This window comes from Rattus norvegicus, chromosome 4 (assembly GCF_021556685.1).
Source record: "Rattus norvegicus strain SHRSP/BbbUtx chromosome 4, alternate assembly SHRSP_T2T, whole genome shotgun sequence".
Lineage (NCBI taxonomy): Eukaryota > Metazoa > Chordata > Mammalia > Rodentia > Muridae > Rattus > Rattus norvegicus.
Window position 1 is genome coordinate 125,743,845 of NC_141537.1, and position 16,814 is coordinate 125,760,658.

The 16,814-nt window shown below is 50.5% G+C and overlaps 1 protein-coding gene across 2 annotated transcripts in view; it reads left to right on the plus strand.

Annotated features, from left to right (window-relative positions):
* The window catches only part of Fgd5 (FYVE, RhoGEF and PH domain containing 5), a 97,596-nt gene that overhangs the window by 3,046 nt on the left and 77,736 nt on the right, over positions 1-16,814 (plus strand). For both annotated transcript variants that reach the window (NM_001108637.2, XM_087658140.1), the window contains 1 exon segment: positions 5,235-7,914. In NM_001108637.2, the coding sequence (NP_001102107.2) occupies positions 5,235-7,914 (2,680 nt within the window).

Here is a 16,814-nt window from a genome sequence, read left to right on the forward strand (position 1 = left end):
GGCTTTGGTGACTGGGATTGGGCATATTACCTGCAGGGAGAGAGGAGGCTCTCAGGTTGGCAAAGGATGCACCAGCCAGGTCCATGTTTGGAGCCACAACCAGGAAGTTCAGCTCATTCCAGAGAAACAATCCAGTGTTGGCTTCACCTGTACCTCTCGGGCCCCAAAGCTCAGCCACTGGGATGCGCCCAACCCTGAAAGCCCGTTGTTGATGTCTCTGGGCTCTGCACACACTGTCACTGCTGCCGACTTCTCTGGCTCTGGGTCTTCTCTCATTATGACCCCAGTCCCTTAGCATGTCCATCAAGATAGCAAACCCCACCCTGAAAGCAGAACTTTCCCTCCAGGGTGGCGGGCAGGAGCAAGCCAGGCTGTCCCCTGTGCACTCCTGTGCATCCCTTTCACCCTCCTCGGTCTCCTTTGTTGGTCAGGGCTGCTAGGACTCCTTCCTGGGTCCCACTTCTCCCTGTCCATGACTTACATCACACCCACAATGTCTACCTGTGACAGGCCTGCCCCTGGAGCCCAGAGCCCTGTTGGACGTCCCCACTAGGTGTATAATAAGTAACTCACTTGAACTTGTGCACACAGAAGCTCTGGGTCTCCCTTTCCAACCCTGGCCATCTTGGCTGTTGTAAATGAGTTGGCCTGATGTTACCCTTATGGGTTCTCAGGCTTAAACTTCTTTTTATTATCATTTCTTTATCTGGGAACTTATCTTTCTTCCACATCCACATCTGTCCCATGTTCACACCATCCCTCCTAGTTCTATTTCACCATTGGAATCTGACTCCTTGTTGTCCCAGCCTGGTCCAGGCTCCATCACTGTGGCTGGTCTGGAATAGTGTGAGAACTTCCCTTATGTCCCTCATCATGCCCACCCATTTCAGAGTGTTTAGTCCATCTGTCTGTCTGCCCATCTGTCCATTTGTCTGCCTGCCTGCCTGCATGTGTCCTCCTGTTTAAGTTCTGCTGCTTACAGTGTTCCTTAAGGCCCTGAGAAAAAGCTTCAGGTATCCCTGAGCCTCATCTTCTGTACCCCTCCTTTTCCCAGTCTTCCCTCCCAAAAGTGCTGGCTTCCCTCTTGTCTTTTGGACACACAAATGAGTCCCAGCTTCTCCTTTCTTTTCTACATCTCTCATGTCCCCTCAGTGAGACCAGAAGGGTTTGTTGGTTGGTATGTCTAGAGACTCTAGACTAGGGCCCCACACAGGATTGGAGTACAGTATATATCATCCCATGGATCTGGAGAACAGACTTGAGTGAGAATTAATTGGAATCACACTCTAGTTGGACTCAGATGCTGCACTGACACACACCTCACCTGACAAGCTGCCCCTTGTTTCTCTGCCTCAGTGTCCCTGGCCTTTACCCTTCTCATTGACACCAGGGTTCCTGGGGTTCCACTGTAGGGGAGATGTTCTGTGAGGAAAAGGAGAGGCAGTGGGTGGATGGCTGGACTTGGAAGTAGGAAACTGAGGTTCGGTCTAGGTCTGCTCTGCACCCACCGAGTGACCTCGCACCAGCCAACTGCCAGTGAGGGACAAGTCAAAGTGTTTTTGATGCCAGACCAGCAGCATCTCTTGATCTCAGAGGGGACTTGCGGAAGCACTGTGACTTCAGCACTGAATGCAGGAGAGACGCTGAGTCCTTATCAGTCCCTGGGCTCCCGTGCAGAAGGCATTTTCTTGCAGGATCATGGCTCAGACTCTACCATAACCTTTTTCAAGGAACGGGTACCTACAGATCAATAGCTTGATTGGATGAAGGATAGGTTGGGAGCGGGGGCAATGCAGCCAGGGTGACAGTCATTTTTCACAGCCTGTCGGTTCCTCAGTCACGTCTCATAGTGTCCGTGTGAAATGCCACCTGTTAAGGGTGAGAAATGAGAGTCTCCACCCCTGAAGAATAAGTCATGCCAACATCTAACACCTGCTGTTGTCAGCAGGCAACTGCTATCAAGAAGTATACCAGATAGGGCTGCACTCATGTTGGAAGGATGGGGTTGGCGCAGGAGAATGCCCTAACCAGCAGCAACAGGTACTCCTGTGTGAACAGTTCCTCTCACGCAAATGCCAGATAGGAGGCACTTCTCTCCTCTGTGTATATCATCTATCTTCACAGAACCCCTAAGGGAAGCTATATGTTGTCCCCATTTTACAGATGGTAAAACTGAGATTCACTTCCTAAGTGGCCAAATCAGGGTTTGAACCCAGTTCTCCTACAATGACCAGTGGCCAGAACTTATCTTGTTATACTCCAATTGTGTGTGTGTGTGTGTGTGTGTGTGTGTGTGTGTGTGTGTGTGTGTGTGTGGTGTATGTGTGTTTACCAAGTTGATGAATATTTTTTCTCAACCAGGAATTGTCTGGGCTTGATAACTCTGGTAGTTCTGACACCTGAGTAGGCTTGAGGGTTGATGTTGATGATCTAGGGAAGAGTAGAACTTCGATGAGGCCTTTGATAGTGGTGTCTTTTTTCTCTCTTGCCTTTTAGCCTCCTCCTGCACCCTGACATAACAGCCTGCACTGGTGAGCAGACTACCCATTAGACACTCATGAGCATCACAGAATCTGTGCTGTCTTGAACATGCAACTTTGCCCTCTGTGTGATAGTGCCCTAGTGTTTGTGGATCGTGATACTGTCTTTGGCTTTACACACTGGAATTAAGGCATGGGACAGGGCCACAGAGAGATCCAAATCAGTACTGAGCCCCAGACATGTAGCTATTAAGGGAGATACTCTATTCCACTTCTAAGTCTTCTTGTGAAAGAAATGTCGACTAGCTCATTCAAAATAACTATAGCTGCTCCTTAATTCACAATGGAGTTACCTTCCCATAAATCCATCGCAAGTCAGAAACACCCTGTCAAGTGCATGTCGTACACCGAACCTCCCAACCACGCTAGCTCAACTGTTCTTAGAACCTCTAACTTAGCCTGCAGCTGGGCTAAATCATCTCCCACAAAAACCTTCTGCCTCTGCCTCTGCCTCTGCCTCTGCCTCTGCCTCTGCCTCTGCCTCTGCCTCTGCCTCTGCCTCTGCCTCTGCCTCTGCCTCTGCCTCTGCCTCTGCCTCTGCCTCTGCCTCTGCCTCTGCCTCTGCCTCTGCCTCTGCCTCTGCCTCTGCCTCTGCCTCTGCCTCTGCCTCTGCCTCTGCCTCTGCCTCTGCCTCTGCCTCTGTCTCTGCCTCTGCCTCTGCCTCTGCTTCTGCTTCTGCTTCTGTCTCTGCCTCTGGGATTACAAGCATGGATACTATGCCCTATGGCATTTGGATACACCGAGTCCAGTAAAATATGTTGTGGTTTTTTGTTATTGTTGCTGCTTGCATTTGAGACAGAGTTCCACTATGTAACCTTGTGGGCCAGGAATTCTCTATACAGACCAGGCTGGTTTTGAACTAACAGAGATCTGTCTACCTTTGAGCACTGGGATTAAAGGTGTGTGCCACCATGCCCCCCACTAAGTAAATTAGATTGTTAAAGTGACTTTCACCTACTTCTATTTTACTTTTTTTTTTTAAGCTGAGGTTTCTCTGAGTTATCCAAGCCAGATGCTGAACCTTTGGGCTTAAATGATCCTCCTGCCTCAGGTTCTTGAGTAGGTGGGGTATTTAGTATGGATCCCACACCTGACATGTATTTTACAACATGGCTGTGAGAAGGCTAAACACATGTAAGGAGCTGGGCATGGTGTCATACGCCTGCATTTACAGACTCAGGAGACTGAGGCAGGAGGAACATGAGTTCGAGGCCAGCCTAGGCTACAGAGTAAGACTTTGTAAATGTCACAGGTAGTGACAGATGTGCCCCTCGATTAGAGCTGCAGGTAGTAATGGCTAAAACATAGAAGTGGGCTTAATGCTGAGGAAGAGACTTGATGTGATAGAAAACCCCAGCCCTCTGTTACATCTCCTGAGTCAGGACTGTGCAGACATCTGGAGCTGCCATCATGCCCAGACCTCAGCAAGGCTAGACTGAAGATGAGGCCTGTCTGAGGAAGGAGGGACTCAGCTTCAGTTCTGAAGTGAAGACGTCAGCATGGAGTTATATCTGAAAAGTTAACTTAAGTCTGGACAGAGATGCAAGGACCAGGCAGGGAGGCCTGGAAGCAGGCCTTGCCGACTACTCAAGAGAGATATGGGACTCGGATCTTGGAGACTGTACCATTGGTCTGCTTCTTGTCTTAATGTGTCCTACCTATTCTGCAGAACTTCTCAGGGGTTCACCTTCTCCCAGAGGCCTCATAGTCACAGCAGTCCTCCGGCCAACCTTTGATGTGTATGTTCTCTGCACATCCCTTTTAGCCACCAGTCTATGTGCCCCAGCATCCATGAAGGTCACAGTGTTTGGAAGCTACCCATGTTGGTACACACCATTTTCTTTCTTCCATGACATTGGGGGGGGGGTGCTGGCTGGATACTCCAGAAATATGCAAGCTTCCTCAGTCAAAGGTCGTAACAGGATCGTATGTCATATGTCCTTGGTGTGTCATTTGTGAACAGATGAAGTGATGGCTATTCAACCTTAGCTTGGCATAGCTGCAGCTCTCTCTGTCACTCTCTGTCTCTGTCTCTCTGTCTCTGTCTCTCTGTTTCTGTCTCTGTCTGTCTCTGTCTCTGTCTCTCTGTCTCTCTCTGTCTCTCTCTCTCTCTCTCTCTCTCTCTCTCTCTCTCTCTCTCTCTCTCTCTCTCTCTCTCTCTCCTCTGCAGTGTTGGCCTGGCTGACTTGGTTAGGGTGTTGATGAATACCAGCTCTGTGAGGACCCTGGGAGCCTGACCTTCAAGTTCATCCTTTTTCTCATGGTGGCAGGACACACAGAGATCAATCAATCAATCAGTAGTTTCTGGTGAATGAATGAAAAGACCTTGGCACATTGTTCAAGGTACACAATATTTTGTTCAGCTGATCCTTGTTAGCTGGACTGTGGAGGAAGCCTGTTCCCCCATTCATAGAATGAACTGCTAATATTAGGTCAAGGACTTTCTGTGCTTCAGATAGGATTTCATGTAGCCCAGGCTGGCCTTGAAGTCACTATGCTAGGCAAGCATTCTATTAATTAGGTTACATCCCCATCCCCGCTAAAGAATTTCAAGGATGTGGGGAAAGGGACGAAAGTCTGAGACAAGTCACACATGGGGACTCTCCTCCATCCTTCCTTCACCAGGCTGTGTGAAAAGATTTTAAGCATAAGTTAATTATGTTTCTTCTCCTTTTCTCTGTTTTTGCCCTATAGATTCACCAAAACCACCAGTTGCTCCCAAGCCAAAGGTTACCACCAATCCTTCCACACCACCAGCCAAGTTTCCCGCCTCACAGAGGCCTAACAGTTTCCCCAGTCCCAACTCCATGTCCAGGGGCCCCAAACCCCCCATTGCTCCTAAGCCCAGGTTGGCTGGCCCCAGTGAGTATGGAGCTGGTGTGTACCTGAACAACAGCCTCAGCAAATGCAGCAATGGGAGGCTGCTCTGCGAGGACCCGAGCTTGTACGATGGACACCACTCCACCCTGAACTGCTTGGAGTTGGAGACTGATGAGCAGTACATCATGGTGCCCAGGGCTCCACAGAGAGACGATGCCCCCACAGATAGAGCTACTGAGGAGCAGGGGTTTGAGGGGGAAGCCCAGGAGCATGGTACGGAGCAGACGGGAACTGAGAGGGACCTGGCAGCTCCAGATGAAGAGGCACCGAGCAGAGACAGTGAGGAAGGCGTGGACCACGCTCTGGAAGATGAAGAAGACTGTGATCATGATCTAGAGACAGATGGGACCCCAACGGCCCCAGGTGAAGGAGCACCAAGCAGAGACGGTGAGAAAGGCGAGGAGGACTATGGTCAGGACCCCGGTGTGGAGGAGCATCCCATGAGCGAGGAGGAGGGAGAAGAGGAGGAGGCGAAGGAGTGCGTGCACAACCGTGATGACAGGGCACCTTGGGATGGAGGGGAGCCCTTCCTCAATGAGGTCGTCCTCACACATGTCTGCTCTCAGTCCCCTGAAGTTCCTTGTTGGGAGCCAGGCCTTCCTGAGACTCCTGGGGAGGTAGATGAGGATAGCGAAGACATCTGTAACAACACAGAACTCGGGAAACCCAATCAGGATACTGGTCAGGACACAGAGGATGCCAGCATGGGATCCCCTGAGAGTGAGGTATCCCCAGATGTCCAGGAGCAAGAGGCAGCAACGGACAGCCCTGAGGTCTTTGAGGAGGACTCTGTAGATGCTGCAGAAGGTGAGGATCAGATAGCCCGGGACGAACCACCCAATTGTGAAGAAGACACCAACAACAGAGAAACTGCAGCAGCCACCATGCAGGCGGGAGAGGATCATGGGGAGGATGGAGACCGTGTGCAAGAGGATCCTGCTGAGGAGAACTGCCAGATCATTCCCTTTGAGAGTGACAGTGTGGAGGAGGATTGCTCACCCACACTCACAGAGAACCCCTATGAGCTTTTCCCAACAGAGAGCACCTCCTTCTGTAATAACAGCGGTTCCCTTGCTGAGTCGGACAAGGGGCAAGAGTCAGTGTGCAAGATCTGTGTAGAGGAGGTTCCTGGTATTGGCCCCTCACTGAGCCAGGGTGATTCCTTGCAAGATGGATCTGGAGAGGAGGCCCCGGTCCCTGAGGTGGTAGTCGTGCCAGAGAATGAGGATCCCATGGATGACGCGCTCAGCAGTCCCTACGTGATGGGAGTTGGCTTGCTAAGCCTTGGAGAGGGAGCACAGTCAGACACCCAGGCTGCATCAGGCACTCTGAGTGGGTACAGTACATGGGAGGAAGGGGACTCTGACGGGGGACAGGTTCCAGTGGACAGGAAGAATATTGCCACAAGGGCCCGGCCTCACTCTGGGAAGGTGGCTGGTCACGTTCCAGAAACTGTTCTAGAAGAAACAGGACCAGAAGCCTGTTCATCAGCCATGGGCATCAGAGATACTGGTGATGAGGTGAGAAAGATAGGTATATTGCCGGAGGGAAAGCCTTCTGAGTCTCTCCGGGCCTTGCCAGCCAAGCCCAGAGCATTCACTCTCTACCCAAGATCCTTCTCTGTAGAAGGCCGGGAGAGTCCCCTGTCCATGTTCCGGGAACCAGAGGGAGCCGGGCTGGACATGCACCGTGTGAGGAGGAAAGAGGACAACCTCTCTCTGCCAGGTGCCATTGGCTCCTCCGGTAGCTTCTCACAGCGTAGCCACCTGCCTTCCAGTGGCACCTCCACACCGTCCTCTGTGGTTGACATCCCGCCCCCTTTCGACTTGGCCTGCATCACGAAGAGACCCATCACTAAAAGCTCGCCCTCACTCCTGATAGATGGAGACACCCTGGAAAAAGCCTCCAAGAAGAAGAAGTCCTCCTTCAAACGCTTCCTGGAGCTGACATTCAGGAAGAAGACAGAGAGCAAGGTGCACGTGGACATGAGTCTGTCGTCTTCCAGGTCCTCCTCCGAGTCCAGCTACCATGGTCCAGCCAGGGTCCTGGAACTTGACCGCAGAAGCCTCAGCAACTCACCCCAGCTCAAGTGCCACACAGGAAAGCTCCGGGCCTCTGACTCTCCGGCCTCCCTCATCTTCTACAGGGACAGCAAGAGGAAAGGCGTCCCCTTCAGCAGGACAGTGTCCAGAGTGGAGTCCTTCGAAGACCGCTCCCGGCCGCCATTTCTGCCTCTGCCCCTCACCAAGCCACGGTCCATCTCATTTCCCAATGCTGACACTTCAGACTATGAGAACATTCCAGCCATGAACTCAGATTACGAGAACATCCAGATCCCACCTCGCAGGCCGGCGAGGACGGGCACTTTCACAAAGCTCTTTGAAGAACAGAGTAGAGCCCTGTCCACCGCAAATGAAAACGACGGCTACGTGGACATGAGCAGCTTCAATGCCTTCGAGAGCAAGCAGCAGAGTTCAGAGCAGGAAGCTGAGAGGTAGGTGAATGGTGGGTCCTTTCTCAGACTGGGAGCCTGCATGAGGCAGCCAAGGCGTGGGGGAGGAATGGATGTGCGTGCTTTACTGGCTCTGTTTCTAGCTGTGTGACTTGGGGTGAGTGCCTCACCTCCCCGAACCTCCACTTTACCTGGAAAGTGGGGCTCATGTTTGGGAAGACTGGAGTAGATATTTTGTCAGAGACTACAATATAAAAATGCTGATTATTAAAGGGACACTTCTCATGAATATCTAAGGGAGATTGCTTACACACACACACACACACACACACACACACACACACACACACACACAAAGCAACTAAGTGAGAAGGTTCTGGAATCTGGCCAAACTAAATATCTTTCACCATCAGGAAAATACCCTTCTTATTGATTGATACCTTCTTATTGTGTACACACAGAACTAGAAAAGACAATTTATTTAAACTGTCCAAAGAGCTCACAGTGCCTCGAGCTGAATTTCTGAATAGAAGTCTTAAAGAGGTGTATCTAAGTTGATTTTTAAAAACTGGATCAGTTTGAATGTGGGAGTGGAACACTGCAGATATTGAACAGTAGTGGGGGGTTTTCTGCTTCCTTCCCCTCACTTAGCTTACCTGGACTGGTTGCTCCTTGTGAACCATAGACGCAGCCTAGATAGGACACAGTAGCCTGTCAGCTTGCACCTTGCTGGGGGCTCTGAACAGAGTCACCGACCATCCCCCAAGGTTGTGGTTTAATAGTCCCAGGGTTCCTTCTTGTGTGGGAGACTAAACTGCCTGTCTGGTGACAGCTGCCAGGAGTGCCTGGGGACCTGCAAGGGAGTTAGAAAGAGATCGTGGCTGCCCCTAGCCTGGAGAAGATTGGTACGGTGTGCCAGCTTCCATGTGGTTCCCACTGGCTTCCATCTTCTCCCTACACCCTGGCCATGGATGACCCAAGCTTGTTTGTGAACATGAAAGTAGACATCAGCATTGGAGAGGGGCTGAGCGTAACTTGAAGAGTGAGAAGGCTAGAGACTGGAGCTGACTGGTTTATTTCATTAATCATTATCGCATGGTCCCAATTAGATCTAGCCCTGTTTCAACCTCCTAGCACTGGTGAAAACAAGACCAAGTTTGAAACACAGAAATCTTCAGGTGTAACATGTGGTTGCCCAGCTAGCTAGTTCTTGCCATTTCTTCACGGCTGGGAACTCAACGTTTCCCAGCATTTCCTGCCCCAGTTCTTGGTCTGCTGAATAATAGGAAGTTTTGGTTTGCTTTGTTTTCCCAAGTCATGGTTTCTCTGTGAAGCCCTGGCTGACTTGAAACCGTAGGCAGATCAGATTGGCTTTGAGCTCAGAGAACTGCCTGCCTCTGTCTCCTAAGTGCTGGGATCAAAGGTGTTTGCCCTCAACTCCCACTCGGAAGGTTTTCTGTGTAACCCAGGCAGTATCCCTCATTTCTCATTCTACCTACCCAGCTCACACCACCTCTTCACTCAAGGCACATAAGTTGGCTGGTTTCATGTTTGGGGTGACAGCCTTTTGAAGGTTAAAACACACTTCTGCGGAACCACAGTTTTATTGTTGAAGGACGTTTCAGATGTCATTGTGTCCTGCTATGGAAGTGAAACCCAAGGGGCGGAGAGGAAAAGGGAGTTGCCCAGGGTCTCACAGGTTTGGGAGAAACCCATGCTGGGACTCAGACTTCCTGACTCCTGACGTTAAGAATTTACAGTGAGTCATGCTAAGGGGTGCCAGGTTGGGTTGTACAGGCTGTACACTACAACCTCACAGGTAGGACCTTCCCTCTTAGTGTGCCTACGGGTGCCCAATGGGGTTGTGCAGTACACAGGCGCTTGACCACTGGCAAAGGCTATAGCCTTCCGTTTTTTTCCCCTTCTCAGATACAAAAAGGAAAGGTCCACAACAGGGAATAAAATATCCAAGAAAATGCTAATGATTTTGACGGTTCACTGTGTGCTGGGTACTATGCTGGGTGCTTCTCTTGTTGCCTTACATCTGAGGTTGCAGGAACTGGCCTGAGGGGTTCTGAACCTTCACAACCAGAAGTACTCCGGCCCCTCTGATGTTGGTGCACCAGGGACCTGACTGGGCGATTCTCAGTGCCAGTGAGGCAGAGAGGTTAGCTGTCTTCACTTCCTGTTGGAAGACATGAAAATGGAGGAGAAAATCCCTGCTCCAGGCACAGCAGGTCTGGGCAGGTGAGAGGCCCAGGGTGGTGTGGGGCTTCACCTGAGTGGGTGTTTTGACTGAGGCAGAAGGTATATGGAACACAGGGGCAGCTGGGTGCCTGGGGTTGGGGAGGCAGGTGTAGGAGAGGCACTTCCTCCTGTCCCATGCCTTGTTTAGAGTGAGGGTCAGAAGCCAAGATAATTGTTGAGAGCTCTGAAAGGAGGCAGGACGGAGCCTCTGGAGACACATCCCAGAATGAGCTGTGAGCTTAGGAAGTGACTGAGCCCCGTTTGCCTCTGTCTAGGGGGTGGGAGGGAATTCTTGTTCAAGTCAGCTTATCTTTACCTCAAAAAGGGATGAAGGAAACTTGGCATTACTGTGGAGGTCGGAATGGATGTACCCATGACTGTTAAGTAGAAGGTACTTGTAAAAATTAGGTTTAAGAGGAAAGTAAATTAGCTTAGGAGTGATCTGGCTTGAGGTTGTTATTTTCCAGGCTGTGAACCCAAGGCCTGGTTTCTGAATCAGGTAAAGGCTCATCCTTGGCCCCCAGACTCGACTTACCATGGCCAGAGGCATCAGAGTGCTCAGAAGAGGGTCAGACTTGTCACCTAGAACTATGGCTGCTTCCTACTGAAAGTGTTTTCCTCCAAGAATATGGCTGAAGCCTGGGCACGACCTGGGCCAGGGGTGAAGGGGAACTTTCCTCTTTGCAAGTTGCTTGCAAGCCCAGGGACAGTGCTTTGAGCAGGGAAGTTAACAGGAGCCCCCTTTTGGCTCACAAAGTAGAAGTGGGAGTTTGTAACGGGCTTTGCCGTGTCTTAATTAGACATTTTTTTCTGGACAGACTCTTTCCAGCAGGATGCTGTGTGGCCTCACCAGTCAGGAGCCTCTGTTGAGGATTTGCATCTTTCCCACAGGACCTGTGGTTCACAGGCTAGGAGCTGAGCTGGGTTTCTTTTGTGACATGGAACTTTTGAACCTGGAGGGAAAAGAACTGTGTTTCATTAAGTGACCAGTCTGAGCATTACAGTTCCCAGATGCTTCCCGGGCCAACAGAAAGCCCATCTGACCCAGTATGCAGTGTGGTACCTTGTCCTAAATGCTCCATTTCAGCCAACTTGGTCTTTCTGCTTCATGTGTGTTGATGAGTCTGCTTCCTTCATCCTCCTGCCTCAGCAACAGTTGCTCCTCTGTGTCCCCTGTCCTCAAGGTTTACTGTGAAAATTTTAACCCTCTAAAAACCTCCAAGCTTTTCTGACAGTGAGTGTCCTTGTGTCCACTCCCTAGGACCTGCCATACCCTTCCCGCAGTGTTCACGGTCTTTTCTCCCTCTGTCAGTCTGTCACACACTGCTCTGAGGACACTGACCTATTCACACAGATCCCCAGCATCTTCTGCTACATGTGTGGGCTTCTCAGCCACACCGTTACTGTGGCTCTCCTGCTGCTTGTCAGACTCTAACCTTGAATCTATCACCGTCAAGTGATGAGCAAACATCTGCTGTTAAGTGGCATGAATGAAGGTCAAATCTTATGTAGGATTTGAACATGATTCCAGAGATGGTACATCTGGAGGGAGAAACAGAATCCTTCACTGTGGGCCTCTCTCCCTCTCTCTGTATCTCTCTGTCTCTCTCTCTCTGTTTCTCTCCCCTCTCCCTCTCCTCCCTCTCTCTTTCTCTCTTTCTCTCTCCCTCTCTCCTTCTGTCTTTCTGTCTCTGTCTCTGTCTCTGTCTCGCACACACACACACACACACACACACACACACACACACTTTCTGCCTATGTATGCCTAGGTTCTCCTGTCTCCATTGCAAGGTCCTTTGCTCTAGTCCCCACTCCCCCCACCCAACCCCCAGGGAAGACCCAGAGCTGCAGGTAACAAGCTGTCAATACTAATCTAGAGCCCTATGTAGCACTGCCTCTGACACCAGTGCCAAGACAAGGGGCAAGATTCCATGACCACACTGGAGCCAGTGCCTGTTACATTGTTACCTCGGTACCATGTTACCAGCCAGAGCTGGGATAAACTTGTAGCATACAACTAGACAGGAATCCCAAGTGCCCATTTTCTGAGGAGAAGACTGAGGCTTGCTGAACTAACGCTGAAAGTTCTCTGTCACATAGAGAGTAAGTGACCAATCTGGGATTAGAACCCAGGCCTGCCTGCCTCTCCATTCTGGGCTGTTTCTACTGTGTGTACTGCTGTTTGTTTTCCATAGTGAAAAGGCCCCAGTCAGTGGTATTGCTAACCTGACATCTACTGAGACGCTCCCTGCAGAAGAGAGAGTGCTCAGGCCCCATCCCCAGGGCTAGCCTTGCTGACAGTCTAGAGGACCTCCAGGGAAGTAGAAGAGTGTGCTTTCCTATCTGATGGCCCGTGGGCTTGTAGTGCCTCTGGCAACTTATCTATAGCTGCCAGTCATGTGTTAATGATGTGACCAGATATCTTTCCTTGCTTCTCTTTGGCCTCTAGTGACCACCTATGCCTGAGGAACAGCCAGGAGCTCTAGTTTTGGGGTCTGCCACCTTTGGGGTATTGTCATGCTCACCAGGGGAATTTTAGGAGCAGAACCTATGTGCTTGTGTCTGCACAATTTCTGGGAGTTCTGAGGGATAACACTCAATTCAGTCTTCTTCCCTTGGTCACAGAGAGCTCCAGTCACGCTCTGGTGGCAGGCGGAGTCTTGTGTGCTGTGCTCTGTGTGGGTTAGGAGGCTTGGGACAATCAGGGAGGGGTTGCCTTGACTAATGGTGCCCGTGTGAGAAGCAAGTAGTTCTGCACTAGATCCCATTCTAAGTAGCAAGCAAGTGATGGGTAGGCCAGGGAAAACGAGGAACTTGAAGGATAGATAGCACAGAGCAGTGAGATTTCCTCATGTTAGACAGAGGAAAGGCGAGAACAACCCGTTTGCACTCAGAAGCAGCCTCTAGGCCTCTCCTCTGGAAGAAGACACTCACCTCAGTAGTAGACATGGAAAACGCATAGAGGGGGCTGGTTGAAAGGTATAAGAATCAAACTCAGACATGTGCTTTCTCTAATGTTCCTATAGGGCACTGCACAGGCTCAGTGGGATCACCCCGTTACAAATACCTGTAGGACCCTAGTCCCTTCAGCTCTGTCCAGGTTGTGGGGTAAAGCCCGCCCTCAGTGTCCATGGACTAGCTGGCAGAGGGACAATTAGAGGCGACATGGATCGGGTGAGAGATCCAGGAGGATCACAGTGGATCCACTCCTGAAAGAGCAGCCTGTACCAGGTGACTTGGTAGCAGGATGGTAAAGAACTTGGGAAGTCTGGAGGAAAGCAGAGACTGACCATGAGTCTAGAGGGCCAGCTGAGGGCATCTTCTGGACAAGCTGTATGACCCTGAGCACTTCTGTGCACAAGAAGGCCACAGTGGGCTTTGTGCAGGATGTTGGCACTTTGTTGGCAGATGGGACCTGGAGGAAAAGCGCAGGCATGTTAGTAAGGCTGGGCTGTTACTGTGCTTCCCTCGCAAGACGATGAAGATAAAGCTCGCCTTGGTGAGGGAGGGGTAGGAGCGGGACTCTGACTCCAGAACATATACAGCCCACCGTTCTTCAGTAGCAGTCAACTCTGGCGCCTGGTAGATAGATGGCCCTTGCTTCGGTCTTTCTTTACTCTTGTGAGTCTTGGAAAGTCTGTCCAGTCCCAAATAGATAAGGTTTGTGTTTGTTTCCCGCAAAAGATGGAGATAGATGGAAACATAAGAGCTTACGTCTTTAAAGACATTAATGAGAGTTAAAGGAATGGGCTGAACAGTAACCTGTAGATTGGGAGAGGTGAGTTTGCAGGCCAAGAAGTTCAGCATAGAAGCCAGCCTGGCTCCTCCAGCCCCGCCCAGCATCCTTGCGTTGTAGGACGCAGGCTACTCCCATCTCATACAACCAGGGCTGCAGCCACTGTTCCTCCCTGTGTCCCTGTAAACAAAGGTGTTTTGTAGCATGAGCAAGGGTAGACTTAGCCGCCTGATGTTGGCCCCAGGGTGCCGAGAGCGGTGTGGCAGGCCTTTGCTTCTCCTGGCATGGTCTGCCTCAGCAGTCTCCCATATCATTATGCTTTCTGACAAATGAACTCGTGCAGCGCTTTCATTAAATTCCGTCGGAGGGACCTGTAACTGCCGTACAGATCATCAGAATCTCAAGACCAGCACGTGCGAGCACGTGGCCATGCGGCTTGTTGAAATTGACTGATGAGAATATTCAGTTTTTAATTTTCTGACTTAAAATAAGACCATCTGCAGCTGTTTCTTTTAGCAATAATTTTTAATTAAATGCAATAAAAATTTACAGGGAACGACCCTAATAAGAAAATTGTGTCAGGAACACGCTTATTGGAACATCGCTTGCGTGATATTAATCCCCTCCCTACCCCACCCCCGACCATTCTTTCGGGTTTTTCTTTTTTTTCTTTTCTTTAATGTAATGAAACCCTGATTGTTAATCACGACGTGATTTTCGCTTCATAAAGTCAAGGCTTCCCTGTGGGAAGACCGGGAACCATTCTGTCTAATAGCAGACAATTTCCTGGTAGGAGTCCTTCGGTAGAATGTGGAGAATGGTTGCCATGACCAGCTGAGCCCCAGAGGAGGAGAGGGGCTTTGTTCTAGCCTGCATTTCTGTGGTCCTCCCTTGTCCCTACCTGCTCTGTGGGATGAGGCTGTCCTTCACCAAACCTATCCAAAGAGAAAAGTCCCCGGTAGCTCCTGTGGTCGGTCAGTATCTTGCTGTTGCTGCCATTGTTGGAGCTTCTAGGCAGCAGTGGGGAGACAGACAGGGGGCTCACCTGGGAGAGCCGTGGCTAACACAGAAGAGTCAGGCCAGAAACATGCATGCCATAGGCCACCAAGGTCATCATAGCTTTTGAGAAAGAGAGGAGAGCTGCGTGCTGGATAGAGAGCAGTTACTGTCAGGGACACTTCCAGCAAGGCAGTCAGGGAGGGCTTCTCTGAGGAGGTGGTGCTTGAGGGGAACAGAGCAATGGTCAGCTGTCCTCAAGGAAGGGGCATCTCAGGTGGAGAGAACAGCAGAAAGGGAGACCGTTGATCCTGAGGTTGAGGAGGGAAGCAATTGGACCAGTTGGACCAGAATGTGGGAAGAAATGAGGAGAGTGAGGCTGGGACAGACAAGGACCTTGGATTTTACCTGAGTGAGACGTTTCTTCAGGGCCAGGAGGCACTACTGTCCTTTAGAATTTTGGTGACCCCTATGCATGCAGTCAAGGCTTAGTCCTCAGCTTGGTGCTATTAGGAAGTGGTGTGGATCACATATGCACAAGTGTGTGCCTGCCTGCGTGCATGCGTGCATGTGTGTGTGTTGTGAGTTGTGTGTGCCTGTGTGTGTATGGTGTGCCCGCCTCTGTGTGTGTTGTATGTGCGTTTTGTGTGTCTGCCTGTGTGTGTTGTGAGTTGTGTGTGCCTGCCTGTGTGTGTTGTGTGTTATATGTGCCTGTGTGTACGGTGTGCCCACCTCTGTGTGTGTTGTATGTGAGTTGTGCGTGCCTGCCTCTATGTGTGTAGTATGTGTAGTGTGTTTTGTGTGCCTGCTTCTGTGTGTGTTGTGTTGTGTGTTCCTGCCTCTGTTTGTGTTGTGTTATATGTGCTTGCCTCTGTGTGTGTTGTGTGTGTATATGCTCTGTGTGTGTTGTGTGTGTATATGCTCTGTGTGTGTATGTGTGTGTGTATCTGTGTATATGTATATGCCTGGGGAGGGGGGGTGCACATATGCCACAGCATATATAGAGATCAAAAGATAACCTTGGGTGTCAGTCTCCACCTTCCTCCTTAATTGAGACAGGGCCTTTCCTTGTCCACTCTTGCTGCATGGACAGGCTGGCCTGTGAGCCTTCTCTGCCACCTTCTCCCCTCAGGAGCGCTGGGATTACAGGTGCTGGCACTACTGTACCCAGCTTTAACATGAGTTCAGAGGATCCAAACTTGGGTTGTCAGACCTGTTCGGTGAACGCTTTAACCACTGAACCACCTGACATCCCCACCCCCACCCCCAACTGATGAGAATTTAAGCGGTAAGGCTCATGAGAGGTCTCCTAGCACACGGGCCCTTCCTTCTGTTCTCTAACCACAGCTAACAGCATCTTTGCTCCATCCTGCACAAGGCTGGGATTGCTGCCTCTCCGCTGCCAAGGGGCCAGTGAAGCATGAGCTAGACCTTCTAAAACTGAGCCAGCATAATCCTCCTATGTCTTTATAAGTTGGTGCTCCCAAGTATCTATTACAGAAACAGAAGGCTGGCTCACAGAATCCAAAGCTGTCCCCATCATTCTGACACTCAGGATTGTTTTACTTGGGGGGTGGGGTGAGGGGTGAAGGAGGGATGTGAGTTCTGTCAGGTTAGCAGATAATTTGAAGCTTTACAGAGTGTTTGCCATCCAGAGCAGGTCTCTGCTCTGTGTAACATGGTCTGGAGTGAAGTCTTGGGGCTGTCTTTGTTGTTCGGGGGCAGGTGGTCTCTGGTCTCTCTCCTCTGCCAGATCTGAAGTGAGTATTGAGTTGCTCTGAATGCCTTTGTAGATGGTAGTGTTGGCTTAGCTGCTCTGTCAGAGGATGGGAAGGCGGTGAAGAAAAACTGGGAGGGGTCTTGAAAAGAAATGTTGCTGAATTGGGACTCATACTATCTACGGGAAGGAGTTTGCTGTGAGCAGTAGGGAGCTATGCAAGGTTTAGAACAAGAGACTAAACCT